Source organism: Copadichromis virginalis, linkage group LG12 (assembly GCF_057382275.1).
Source record: "Copadichromis virginalis isolate Kocher_CV1m ecotype Utaka linkage group LG12, C_Virginalis_male_GT1.1, whole genome shotgun sequence".
NCBI lineage: Eukaryota > Metazoa > Chordata > Actinopteri > Cichliformes > Cichlidae > Copadichromis > Copadichromis virginalis.
In genome coordinates this window covers 14,926,217-14,941,011 of record NC_140629.1, presented here as the reverse complement: position 1 = coordinate 14,941,011, position 14,795 = coordinate 14,926,217, and the positions used below count along the sequence as shown (strand labels likewise).

Sequence of the window (14,795 nt, the reverse complement as noted above, 5' to 3'; positions counted from 1 at the left end):
AACAAGTAAACCACTACTGATACATCATTCATAAAAGGACATTCGGTGTGTGTATAAAAAAACAAAAATATTAGGATTCAATGGTACTGATGCTGTGGGGAGTAAAACATACTTCACGAGGTTCTGAACAACTGATGGTACATGTCCAGTTAAGTTGGAGGTATAAATCCTTAACATTACTATTTTAAATAGCCTCTGTGACATATGAGTTACAGCTCTTTGGGTAGCTTTTGGTTACCTGTAGTTGTTTGATTCACAACTTGTTTTGGAAAATGCACGTTCAGAACTATGAACTTGTGTTTTGAGAAATTATGGAGAAACGACTATGTTTCAGCTCTGATTAGATGACAACATCATATTTTTCTAGTGTTCATATCATGTCCCATACACAGCTTTACGGCAGTGTTAATGGTACATCAAGTTTTGCTTTCACAAATAAAATAAAGCAAAACATCAGTTGCGTGTTAAATACACATTTGAAAAAGGATCCGAACAGATTTAATCCAAAGTATTTTCCGTATTCTGCATAAAAAAAACCTTATTACAGAGATGAACATATTATGTAAATATGATAATAACCATGCTTCCATATAACTATATATAAACAATTTAAATGTCACTTGGTTATCCATAAAGAGACACATAATATGTGCATAAAAAATAAATATTTGGGATATAATGTGTGCCTATTTAAATACAAATCCTCCTGTGTTATAGTCAGGACCAGCCCATTTTTAGGTTATAAAATGCATAAAAGTACCTTTTAAATTTGTTTATTGTATCAAGGCTTTTTGACTTTGTCAGAATTTCTATTTAAACAAAGTAAAACAATAAAACTAAATTATATAATGAAATGCGCTGGTGAAAATTATGACTTTTTTATTGTTGGGGTTGGTTTAGACCCAGTTATGATATAACATTATAAAACAGTAGTGCTAAAGCTAAAGTCATAAACACACTGTGAGCTCACTAACTCAGTTAGAAGCTACTCTCTTTAACGCTTTGTCTCCTTCCCTAAATAAACAACCCCTTTTATTCTTACTGCTTCACTGAAAAGGTCATCCAAACTGAGATCTACATGTAAGACCGACTCATTTTGGTGACTTCAAGTTTGCATCATGCAGAAAGAATTCTACAATAAGCCAAGCTCTTTATGAGAAGAAGAAGGATATAATTATCAACCAGAGGACACGGATACAACTGATGAATCTGGTGAGGAGGTCACAGTTGCTGAAGCTGCTCCTGCTGAAACAAACAAATCCAAAAGTGGTGATATCTCTTGGATGGGCGAGGCTCATTTCACTGAAATTCAACCCAGGCCCAGACATAACAGTATGAATGTTTTGCCCCTTTCCATGGGAAATGCTCCTTCTGGCAATACATGCCCAGCAATTCAGGCAAATACGACATAATGGGATGTGATGCAAAAACCAGCTATGCATCGAATTGAAGACGACAGGAAGATTTAAAGAAGCAAACCTGCGAGTGGCATCCCTGAGAAAAAACAAGGAAAACATCAAGTCCTCGATATGTTTTCTGGACTGCAACCTCGCAGCTGCTGTGAGGAAGGACCTGTGATACCGCTTATAATATTATAATATTTTTTTATAATATTAAAACTAATATATATATATATATATATATATATATATATATATATATATATATATATATGTGTGTGTGTGTGTTTGTGTGTGTGTGTGTTCCATTACCTGTCAACGATAGTAAGGTAACATAACACCCTTTTATTTTAAAAGATTTTTTAGAATGGAAACGAGATATGCTGTAAAAAGAAAGGGCCTGGGAGCTACAAGAAAAATATTAAAACCAGTCTTTTCATGGATAAGGAAGCCTAACAAGGTAACTAACAATCAAACTGCATGGTAAACCATTGTTTTGAGGATATTCTTTGGTTGATTTAGGACACGGGTCAAAACCGATCAGTTAACATAAGAGATAGTAACGGAAAGGTACCACAAGAGGAAGGTTTAAACCTCCTTAATTTCCAGGAAACCTGATGTTTAAACATGTTTTCTATTTTAGCGTGAAATGTCCCTTTAACGACCCAAATGCTTCCTTTTGCGCATGCGCGTTGCGCAGGTCTCCTCGTGATGACAGTAAATGACAGCAGCGTTCGCTAATGAAGAAGGCAGTGTGAGACCGCTAACCGCCAACAAACACTTGACTGACTCGAGAAATCTTATGATCAGCTGTGTTTAGAGGAGGTGGGAACAATTAGTACGGACTAATTACGTTTGGTAAGTGACTGATTTTATGGTAACGCGTATTGTTGTTCACATTTGGTCCACTCAGGAGCTTGCAGCCTAAAGCTAAGCTAACGTAGCTATCGGGCTAGCTCATCATTAGCTTGACCTGCTCGCAAACGTTAGCCCAGTTTAACTTGGTTAACATTAGCAGGCTACTACAAAATTAGCCAGTTCACAGGGCTACTTTCTTTCCGCGTCCCACAAATCAGTGCATTCGCAAGTTCGTCTTTACTGGAAGCAGTGTGACACCTGGGTGCCCCTTGTTCCACTTTCCTTCATAGCTTTTAGCTGGCAAATACCGGTCATATGGTTTAATTGATATGATTCCCGGGTCGTCTTGTGGTGATCTACTACAAGTTAATGGAGCAGGCGTTTACGGGCATTAACATTACCCATCTCGATCTGCTGGCTGCTTGGCCAAATCTCAGGAGTGGAAACAGCATCAAATCAAGGACACTATAAACACACAAATGCACGGCAGTTAGAAAATGTACATGTTTTATTCAGATTTTGTGTTAGATATGCTTTCACCCACTCACTGAGAAAAGTGGGTGCGGTGTCTAAAGTAACGTAAAAACATAGGTACAAACATGATGTTTGTAACGTTAAGGCTTGTTAGGCCTTAGGATATCAGAAGCATGTTGTCATTGAACACGACTATTCAAATAAGCGGTACATGTTTCTGGCAATAAGTAATTATCGCTCGGTTTTGTCCGTTATCATTATAGTAATTACTGGTAGATTACAAAAAATGAAGCCGGTTAACTCAAATTTAATTCAGCCTGTTCGTTGCCAATTGCAAAATGTGAAACGTTGCTCCTTGTCGTGTGTTATGTCTTTAAAAAAAAGTTGTAATTTCCCCCCCCCCAAGGTTAAGCTTAATGACAAAAAGCACAACACAAACATACACGTATTTGTTGTACAGTACAGTGCAGTAAAGTCTTAGCACCTGTAAAATAACTAGAGCTACAGTTTCCACGTCCTTAGTTATCTAAGCCCATAACTCCCATATTGCTCATCACGTCATGCTTTTTTGTTTATAGCCTCAGTAGTCACTTTCAGTTTAAGTCTTTACTAAAAATTGAATGTGATTCAGATCTGACTGAGGCTCAGCAAACAGGACTTTATTCCTCTGTATTTGTGACTACAAAGTGCCTGACCAAGGTTCAAGTTTTTCAGTCTGAAACCTCAGCTACAGTCCATTCAAATTTGTTGCTCAAAATGCTCAATAGTAAAGCAAGCAGGCAGCAGTGGGGAGTCATTGTTAGTTAATCCAGATAATAATAATAATAATAATAATAATGATAATAATCATTATTATTATTATAAATTTGTTGTAATACAATGATCTGCAGCCACCCCTCAGGTGATGTTTACTTTTATTCTTGCTCCGTTTCATTTCGTGTTTCATCAGTTCTTGTCCTGATGCATTAATAAAGTGTGTGCTGGTTAAATTGGCCAAACCTGCAGCGAACGGTTAGTTTTTACTCCTTCAGAAAGGATTGAGGTTCAGGAAAAATGCTGAGAAAGGTCACCCGTAAGCCTCACATATTTTCTGTACACTATCTGCCTGCTGAGCAGTGTAAGAAATTCTGAGAAAGGGAAGTGTGAAGAGGATGTTTGCTCGGGACCGCAGATACCTTTTGTGGAAAGTGAAATCCTTTAAATCTATAAATAAAAAAAACACTCAGTTCTGTTGGTTTGTGTGTGCGCTCATGTAGTGGGTGGAGTGGGCTGTGATCCAAACACCTTTACTCCGATGCTGAGATATTTACTAGAAGTAGGAAGCGCAGAATAAGTCCCAGAACATTGTCCACGCTAACGGTGGTGTCTTGATACAGCCCCTTTTAAGACAATAATTTATCAATAATATCTGTGTAACCGAATGAGAAAAATAAATCTGGAGAAAAAAGCAAGAACAATGAGAGATTTATTTATTTATTGTATTGTGGTGTGGCATTGTATTATTATTGTTATCAAGATGGAGTTTTGCTAATGAGTCATTTCAGTTAGCTCCTTGGTTTGCTTTTTGCTCCCTGTCTTCTATTTTCCCCTCTGAGTATTTTCTTCACCACAACCTACTTAACTTCTGCTCACATTATCCTCCTTCATTTAATAAGCACCATCAGAAGTTTTTTTTTTTCCCCTAGACTTGCCCTGGCATTGATAATAAATTAAGGCGTTTAGAGATGTTATGAGTGAACACTCGGTCCTCTCGTGACTCATGTTAACAGATTTCAGTGGCTGTCCTGCCACGACTTTTATTCTCACATGCAGCTTACAGAGTTGAAGATTATGCCTTCCCTCAGTGTCTGTTGTTTGGTTTCTCTTCTGCTTTAGAGTTCCTCTGTGCTCTCCATGACTGACTCACCAGGTAGCTCTACTCTGTGGATTGTATTGACGCTCGCATGCACATGAGGCTGTGGCAAATGGCAGTAAACCTCTCTGCTAGACACTTAAAAGCCTAGTTGCTTTTTCACTTCTGTCCAAATATGTGAGGAATGTGCTTATTCAAGAAGATGAGCGGCTCAGTGGAAGTGCGCCATAAGTGTGCTTGTAAGCCAATCCCATATGGAAAAGAAATAATAAAAACATATATGATTTACTCATGAAAGTGGCCACTTTCATGAGTAAATCATATATGTTTTTAGTAAGTATACAAAACATACAAGTTTCATTATATAATTTTTCAAGGGATCTTATATGTGTTTTCCCTCTTGTATGCTTTTCATACAAGTTTCATACAAGACAGATAAAAACTTTATAAGATTTATATATATCTTTTCCATATGGGAATTACCTGTCAGTGACTTACGTTCAGATCTGAAATGACTTTTGAACTGAGAGAAAATGACTTTTTTGTCTTTATTATTCTGATCTGTTAATTTACAAAGGTCCAAAATCTAGAGCAGTTTACAGTACAATAAAGACCCAACCAGGGATTTGTTGTTCCAATGTATTAGTATCATCAGTAGTGGAACGGGAAAATTCAACATCACAAAATGGATAAGCCTTTCTGTAACCACTGGACTATGGTAAAGTTTGGAAATGATTGGCACCTTTTTTACTAATCATTGGTTAATCATTTTGGTCATTTCCAAAGCTTAACGGCTGACTGATGTGGGTTTTTCTGTTGTTGTTGTTTTTTTTAGCCTTTATGTTGATAAGCACAACATCTGAAGCCTTAGTTCACACTGATCATTAATATTTGACATTTTATAAATAACACAATTTGTTAATTAATAGAGAAAATAGAGAGATGATTGAAAGTAGAGATTGGTACTGACAGTGACTACTCCTTGGTCTTCTTCTTCCTGCTTAATGTGCAGACTCAGGCTGGCAGACTTGGGGTGAAACCCTCCATGCATTGTAAGGAGCTTGTGTTGATGTCAGTAGCTTCAAGGGCTGGGCGATATGGCCTATATCCATATCACGGTATAATTAGAAGCATATGTGGTAACGATATATATCGCGATATATTCTTTTCTTCTGTATAACGTATTTTACACACTATAAGGCACACTTAAAATCCTTTAATTTTTCTCAAAAATCAACAGTGTGCCTTATGTATGAATTCTGGTTGTGCTTACTGACCTGAAACCGATTTTATGTGATACACGGCACGCAGAAATCTGTCAAAAAATGTTTTAGTACGACTTTGGTAAGCTATGAAGGCGCACCGCTTGATGGATTGCCGGAACATTACGGCTGCTTGCGAAGTAATCTGGGTCCAAAACTCCGTCTTCTTCAGGTCCCAAAGTCAAACGAACACTGTGGCATTAGGGCTGTTCGATATTAGAGCAGGGTGATATGACCAAAAATATTTATCACAATATACATTTGAAAATTTGCGATAACGATATAACTGACGATATAATTGACACTAGACAAAATGCTTTACAACTCCACAACTTTATTAGTGCAAAAAACCCTATCAATGTATTTTCACTTAAAAAAGCAGCTGTTTTTTATGTACATTAAAGTTATATAAAAATGTAATAGTGCAAATTCCTTGCTGACAATTTAACCAAAAGGCATTTCCAGTGGAAATTGGCCGACATATCCTCAGCATAACCATGTATAATATCCACAAAACTTAAAAAGAGGTTATACACACACAATATGGTAATATTATGTTGAAGCACAGTACGTATCACTCCGTGTGGCGCCTGCCTACGATAGCCGTAATGCTCCGACAATCCATCAAGCTGTGCAGCTTCGTACCTTAGCAAAGTCGTACTAAAACATGTGACAGATTTTTTTAGTGCCGTGTACGACATAAAATCGTTTCGAGGTCAAAAGGCACACGGGATTATAAGGGGCACTGTCGATTTTCAGAAAAATCAAAGGATTGATTTTAAGTATGCCGTATTTTCCAAACAACACGATAATAACGACGGCCCGCTAGCATGCGCTACCAAAAATAGTGCTTTGTTGTATATCTGACGGACAAAAGCTAAACCAGTTCCACACCACTGGAGTTGCAGCATTTTTACAAACCAATTCTGGTTCATCCGTTTCATTTAACGATCCACTTTCGCTCTTCTCATTCTGCGTCGCCGCCATGTGCGTATGTAAACAAAGGCACTGCGCATGCGCATTTTACCCATATTCTATCGCGATATTTCATTTTCCTATCGTTGCCCAAAATTACACCGGTATTACCGTGAACGGTATGATATAGCCCAGCCCTATTCGATATAACGATATATATCGGATGACGATATAAAAACGTCTATCGTTTCATTTAAAATAAACTGTTTACGGCAATATTTTTTTCATCGTTTTGATGGACACTGTAGTGGCTATATTCATTTCTTAAAGTTCTCTATTTCTCTTATATTTAATATAACCACACTACGGACGGACAAGCGCCTGTTTTTATGCGTTATGGTTAGCAACAACGATGGTAACACCATCGCGTGTCCGCTTGTTTATGTTCCACATAAACCTTTCACAATAAAGCTCAAGATCCTGTTGAGACTTTTCAAAATAAACTGAATCACGTGAAAGAGCAGATTATTTATGGATGAGAAGTAAAAAAGAGCCGCCAGGTGCTAAAAAATAGACCTTAGACTCAAACGTTAGAACAGGCTTTTCCCTGCAGCACCCTGTGTAATAAATACTCATAAAGAAAACTGAGGCTGTTACAACTTATGTCTAAAAATGTATCGTTTCATGCATCGGTTAAAACACTCGACTCCAGCTACATGACGCGCAGCTGGAAACACTTCATGCAAGTCGAGCTGCCCGAGATTCACAGAATTTACAGAACTTGTTACATTTTTGTGATTTATATCGCTATCAGGACGATAGAATTCTTTTTTCGGGAAATGAGATTTTGGTCAAATCGCACAGCCCTATGTGGCATCACTGAGAGTTAAAAGCTGTCTAAATTCTTTCATCTTTAATAAAATGATGAGCGTTGCTGCTCTACCAGGTGTAAAAATTAAGTTTAACATCCAGGCATCCATGAAAACAGAATTTATTAAATTCAACGGAGTTAGAAGTTAGCAGGAAGTTAGCTCGCTAGTTTCCACTTAATGTTTTGACTTGCTATATCAAAAATTAAAACGTACAGCTCTGCTATCACTTCCAACATAAATGAAGACAGAAAACTAAACAGCAGTGACTTTTGTAGGGTTACTGAAGTTGGGCTAGCTGGTATATAATGATGTCCTACGTGATCGCTAGCAAAACAGTTACGTTAGCATAACATTAGCACAGTGAAGCTGAAGGATGAACGCTAACTTTTTTCCACTCGATAAAAGTTAACGTGAAGGTTTCTGGTGGTTAGGGACAAATGCAATTGCATGGCAGGATGCTATAAAGGGACCAAACTTCAGTCAGGAGAACAACTGAGATAATCCATCCACAATACGAGGTTGGTCATTAATATACTGCAACAACATGGGAATAGAGCAGCTGCGAGAGAATTCAGCATTAATGAATCAATGGTACGGAAGTGGAGGAAACGCAGTTTTTGGTTTTCCCCATATTCCAAAAGTGCTTCGTCTCTTTGCTATTACTGTCGCCCGGCATAATTTGCAGATGATGTTGTTTGCAGCCGCTGTAATGCTTTCGACCAAAACAGGTGCAGCTTGATGACACCATCAACATGCTCTATCGCGGTAGAGCGGTATAGTCAAAATCTCTACCGTTGGCCAAATTTATATCGTTTCTACCGTATACCGTTTCTACCGCCCACCCCTAGTAGCTTCTATCTCCTCCTTTGGCCAGCTTATCATCACAGTGGGGTATCTGATCACAGGCATGTTGATTGCCCAGATCTTGTTCTTCACATTCAGCTGACTCCTCAGGAATTGCCAAGCTAAGATCCTGTAGGACTTTTATATACAGACAAACTGGTGATGGCTAACTAACAAGACATAGGAGTGGTGGACAAACAGAGGAAAACACCCCTAGTGACAGATGTATCTATACCGAGTGATAGCGACATCAGGAGGAAGGAACACGAGAAGCTGGAGAAGTACCAAGGGCTGAGAGAAGAGCTTGGGAAGCTGTGGAGGGGGAAGGCAACAGTAGTCGCTATGGTAATTGGAGCACTCAGGGCAGTGACCTCCACACTGGGGGAGTGTCATCCCTGGAACAACATCTGAGATCTCTGTCCAAAGAGCACAGTCCTAGGCATCTGTTAGAGGGCCCGAGCTTGAAGGGATAGAGATCGCCTGCAGGGCGAGTGGGGAATTTATTTTATTTTATTTTTTTAGATGTGTAAAGCTGGTTTCAAAACAAACAACAACATCACATCTAGGTTATGCAGACACGCGTTGTTGACATTATGTCTACGTTACATGTATATTGTTTGTAACTACATTATGCTAAACAATTTTTAGTACAGTGACGCGCTGGGGTGACTGGAATCTAATGGCATGCATGTCTGTAAATAAGATTTCATCAAGCAGTTATAATAATAGAGCTTACAATTGATTACTACTTCTTATACACAAAATATGTTGCTTGCAAAGAATAATAATAATAAATGTCTTTATTCTAGTGCTGTCAGTGTTAATCTCATTAAAATGACGTCATAACCGCATTAACGCAGCAAATCTCCGTTAGCGAGTTAACGTGGATCGCCCTGTGCGTGGGGCTGCACGTTAGCGCGGGTAGCTTGTTAATGCATTAGAGCGGGTAGCTCGTTAATGCGTTATTGCCGTGCAGCCCCACGCACGGGGCGATCTACGTTAACGCGCTAACGGAGATTTGCCGCGTTAATGCGGTTATGACGTTAACGTCATTTTAACGACGCTGACACCACTACTTTATTCATTTCTTTGGTGTTTCTGATCAGCCATTTTTACCATTTGACTATATATAGTCACATAATGTTATAATGCTGCTTTTAATGAAAAATGTAAACATAAAAATGATGAATAGTGAAGTAAAAGAATCGCTGTTTGTTCTTTGCCATGGGAATTCAATGTAAAGCCAATCATTATGTCTGCATAACCAATTTGATTTGCTTGGTGTATCAGCTCTAATGTTGTAGTTGTCTGTTATCTTCCGAGCAGTGACGCTGCCCTGCAGTCGTTCCTGCTTTTAAGGCAGTTTTCTCCATTAGTCTTATTCTTCTTCTCCTCCCAGTGCCTAAACTCCTTATTTTAATCGTTTTTTTAAATGTTTGCAACCACACACAAAGAGGCTTTTGTGGATAGAATTAAGGAAGAAATCATTCAAATTTCACGCATTCTGCTTGGATTATGTGTTTTGGCTGTGTATGAGTGGCAAAGGAAGAATGATTTGCATTTTCTGCTCTGTAACGCGTCCCAGAGCTTGTGACAAAGCCTGCTTTTGCAGTTGTCACTGGGCCAGTCTGCAAAACACACTGAATGCAAATGATCATTTTCCTTGTATGATGTAACCATCATGAACAATGTAGTATGTGGTGTGATCTTAATTTTCTGGGAATCTGCCCATGAGGGGAAAAAAGAAACGGAGTTAAAATTTTCTCCTTCAAGGTCAACCCCTTGTGCATCTTTGGACCACTTTTAGGACTGTTGAAAGTTCTGTTAGGGCTACCTGTACTGTGTACTCTGCAATTATGTAACCAAGGATCTGAAAACACACAGAGGTCAAACATAAACTTATTTCAAAATAACCCAAATTTGAGTGGAGGTTCATCACTGGTGTTGTGAACTGGGTCTCTGGTCATAGCCATTGTGTACTGGCACACCGTGCATTGAAATTTGGACCTCAATACTCTTTTTTTTTTTCCGCCTGTCCCATTTGATTCTTTAGCCATCAGAATTGTTGTCTGAAGACCAACAAGGATACCCAATGGATTTACTTTGCCAAATGGATCATCGTGGCATTGCCGTATTGGTCCATTTGGTCGATCTTTGTTTTTATTATTTATTATATTTTATTTTCAGATGTTACAGACGGGACAGACATGAGTGAGGGATAGGAAAGGGAGAAAGAAAGAGGAAGGAAAGGAAAAACAGAAGGGGAGAGGGACAGTGAGAAAGGGGGGGAGAAAAAAAAATCTCCTGGATCACCTGTTGAGAGAAGAATAGAAAACAAGCAAAAAAAGACAAAAAAAAAAAACAAAGCAACATACTAAACACAACACCATCGCATTAATCTAGCTAAGTGTAAACAGCAGTAAATACTAAATATTCAATGTTGTTGTGCAGCACGCAGGACAGATGTGCTTCGAAGTAGCAGCCAAGAAAGGTGTAATTTGGGTCTACGAGCAGTGAACACCCGTGTGCATACCTGTGTGGATCAGCGCGCTTGTATTCCAAAGGTTTCTCCATGTAACGATCTGCTAGGGAGTGTGGGGGGGCCACAGCCCCGTCCTCCAGGGTGTGAAGCAGGTATGGAGGAGATCAAAACTCCAGACATCCAGAGGCCCCCAGAACACAAGAGACCATGGAAGACCAACAGAGGGGCAGCCGCGCCACTGTTCCAGTAAGAGCTGAGGAGAGTCCCAGATGAGGGTTCACTCAGCAGCCGCGGAGCAGAAGCCAGGGGGAGTTGCAGTGACGCGCCCATGAGCTCCGCCGGCAGCCAGCTGTGCCTGAGTGACCGAGCCCCAGGCCGAGAGGCCGGGGGCACCCCACCCCCGAAGGGGCCCGAGCGAGCCCCAGGCTCCAGGCCCCGATAAGCGGCCGCCAAGGAGGATTGAAATTTGGACCTCAATACTCAATACAAGAAGAGGATCCTAAAGTGGAGGGCAGCCAAATTTAAAGTGTTGTTTTTCTTCTTCTCGGGGGCCGATTCCCAGAACTTTTTGATCATACCCCATATTAAGCCAATTCTTTAGAGAGAAAATGATCTGCTATAGAACAATTGCAAACCATTAGAATACTACTCTCTACATATACTTCATTTCATACATATACTTGACCCTTCAACAGCACGGTTGCCTGTGGTAGAACGTTACAATAACTGCCCAAAAAGTGACTAAAAGACAGTTTCTCCATTTTGTTTGTTTAAAAAAACAAAACAAACATTAAAAAAAAGGAAAAGGTAAATCCTTTCAGTTTCAGCACTTTATAGTTTTTCCAGGAATTTAATCCTTCACTTTCACAAAGTTGAGACTTACAGGAAACTGAATAAAATGTAACATGTGTGGCAAACAGTATTTAATAAAACCAATAGCATCATTTTATTGTCCCTGCCTGGTGAGTTCTCACTTCCTCCTACCAATGTGCCCTTGTGACACAACTGTGACTGAAATATCAGAAACTTCTGTGTGTGAAATCGGTGCAGTTCCCCTGATAGAAACCTTTCTCTTGTTGATGTCACGGTTGATAAAAGTTTTTTTGTTTTTTTTTTTTTAAAATGTCTATTTAGTTTTAGTTCCACATACTATACCGATTTACGTTGTTTCCATTGGATCTTGTCTCTTTCATGCTCCAGTCATTTGCCTCTCTGCCTGAGTGAGCCGTTGAAGATGGTGAAGCCAGATATCCACACTCTGGCCCACCACCTGAAGCAGGAGCGGCTGTATGTGGCGTCAGAGAAGCAGCTGATCCAGAGGCTCAACAGTGATGTGCTGAAGACAGCTGAGAGGCTGTACCGCGCTGCATGGATCGCAAAGCAGCAGCGCATCAACCTCGATCGTCTCATTCTCACTAGGTTAGATCTACTGTCACGATTCACTGTATTGTTGGCGAATAAGAGAAAAGTCCCGAATATTTTGTATTTTTAACCTATACGCAGAGAGCAATGTAAAAATTACAATTTATTTGGGGGAGAGTTAAGGAAAGTTGGGCATTTCCAAGATTTGACTTGGTTTGCAGAAAGACATTTTAGCCAGATTGGTAAGTAAAACGGAGCTAGATGCAAACATTTTAGTGCAATTCTAAACTTTTAGTTGAGTTTGGTCTTTTTAGGGAGGAAAAAATGGAAAGATTAAAACTGCTGTTGGTGGAAGGAATTCTATAAAATGTGGTAATGACACAACTCTGTTCCACAGTGCTGAGGCCTCTCCGGCTGAATGCTGCCAACATGCCAAAATGTTGGAAGATACACAGTTTATTGATGGCTACAAGACTCTGGGCTTTCATGAAACAATCTATGGAGAGTTCTTGGCCAGGTTGAGGGATAATCCCCGGCTGGTTGCGTCCTGCTTGGTGGCAGGAGAGAGGCTGATCCAGGAGCACACTCAAGGTGCCATATATACAGTCTTCACCTCACTTTATGGCAACTGTATCATGCAGGAGGATGAGAGCTACTTACTACAGGTCAGTGATCCCACCTGCTTCTGCTGTTACACATTAGTAACAGTTTCATAGGTTTTCAGTGAGATAAGAGGTTTTCGTCTGGTTCATCCATCTTTCTTTCCAACTACCAGGTGTTGCGGTACTTGATAGAGTTTGAGCTGAAGGAGAGTGACAACCCTCGTCGTTTACTCCGACGGGGAACCTGTGCCTTCAGCATACTGTTCAAGCTCTTCTCCGAGGGCCTTTATTCCGCCAAGCTCTTCCTCACTGCCACCCTACACGAACCTATTATGCAGCTTCTGGTTGAAGATGAGGACCACCTGGAAACCGACCCAGCCAAAGTGACGGAGCGCCTCACTCCGGCCCAGCAAGAGCGCTACGGAGAGAAAGGCTCTGAGGGCTACAAGCAGAGGGTGCAGGCAGCTGTCGAAGCGAACGAAGCCAAGCTGGTCGCTCTGGTCAACAAGTTTATCGGTTACTTGAAGCAGAACACCTACTGCTTTCCTCACAGCCTGCGCTGGATCGTGTCCCAGATGTACAAGACTTTGTCATGCGTAGAGCGTCTTGAGGTGGGAGAGGTGCGCACCATGTGTACAGATCTGCTGCTGACCTGCTTCATTTGTCCAGCTATAGTTAACCCAGAGCAGTATGGCATTATCTCAGACGCACCGATCAATGAAGTGGCTCGCTTCAATTTAATGCAGGCAAGTGGCACAGCACGTTTTCTCTTTGTAATGTCATATACACGGCCATTCTGTTGTGGATGGGTTTACAATGTTTTTGTTTTGCCATACAGGTGGGGCAACTTTTGCAGCAGTTGGCAATGGCCGACGATGATGCAGACCCAAGGCGGAAAAGCAGTTTGTCCAAGTTTGATAAGGTAGGTCTGTTTCTGTAAACAGAGTAATGTGTTTTTTGTTTGGGTTTTTGGGGTTAAAAAATGAGGGGCCTTATGTACTAAGATGTGTTTTCTGGGTCTCTGTTTGGCAGAGTTGTGTTGCTGCTTTTCTGGATGTGGTGATTGGCGGAAGAGCAGTTGAAACCCCACCCATGTCCTCAATGAATCTTCTAGAAGGCCTCAGTAGGACTGCAGTCTATGTTACTCATAATCAGCTGCTTTCTCTGGTAGGCTGTTTTACAGTTACAGTATATGTCCCTGTTATGTGTTTTGACAAAAACAAAGTACTTGCAGGTTAATCGTTGGTATGTTATCAAATTTCGAAAATTTAGCTACTCTATTGAGCCACTCGAAGGTACTTGAAAGCCAATAGCAGGATGAGATGGCTCTAATTAATGTATTAGAGAAATTGTTCTAAGTATCCTACATATAGCTCTGTCTGACTTGATGGGATATGCATTAATACATGGATTTTTATTCAAGATCATAAAACAGATCAAATTCCTTTTAGTATGAAAGCTAGGTGCGGTCATTTACTCCAATCACTGCAAAAATAACTTTGTAGATGAACTGAAGCCGTGTGTAACTCCACACTGGGAACCAGTTTAGGTTTCCAAAGAACTTTGACAAATCCAAATTCGCCTTTAAGATCAATCGGATGATCTTGGAAAATGCTACATTCTACTTCCTGCTTACACTTCAGGTTCTAAGGACTGTGAGGACTTCATTTTTGATAGATATAATGTGCTCTGATCTTGATCGGAGGCTTATAAATAAATACAATCTATCTAAACTATTCATACACAAACATTGGTTCTTTGAGCAAAGCTGAGCAATTACTCAAAGCTGGAAACGGAGTAGCTTATATTAGTAACTTTTAAATTCTAAAGTAAATTTCCCTGCAGAAATCTAAATCAAGCTTTAGTGGTATCA

The 14,795-nt window shown here is 40.0% G+C and overlaps 1 protein-coding gene across 4 annotated transcripts in view; it reads left to right on the top strand.

Annotated features, from left to right (window-relative positions):
- Positions 1–2,111: 2,111 nt before the first annotated feature.
- The window catches only part of gapvd1 (GTPase activating protein and VPS9 domains 1), a 32,844-nt gene continuing 20,160 nt past the window's right edge, over positions 2,112–14,795 (top strand). For all 4 annotated transcript variants that reach the window (XM_085474868.1, XM_085474867.1, XM_085474865.1 and 1 more), the window contains exons 1-6: positions 2,112–2,258; positions 12,159–12,377; positions 12,718–12,985; positions 13,096–13,668; positions 13,761–13,844; positions 13,955–14,089. In XM_085474868.1, the coding sequence (XP_085330994.1) occupies positions 12,193–12,377; positions 12,718–12,985; positions 13,096–13,668; positions 13,761–13,844; positions 13,955–14,089 (1,245 nt within the window). In that variant the 5' untranslated portion in view covers positions 2,112–2,258; positions 12,159–12,192. The remainder of the gene's footprint in view (positions 2,259–12,158; positions 12,378–12,717; positions 12,986–13,095; positions 13,669–13,760; positions 13,845–13,954; positions 14,090–14,795) is intronic.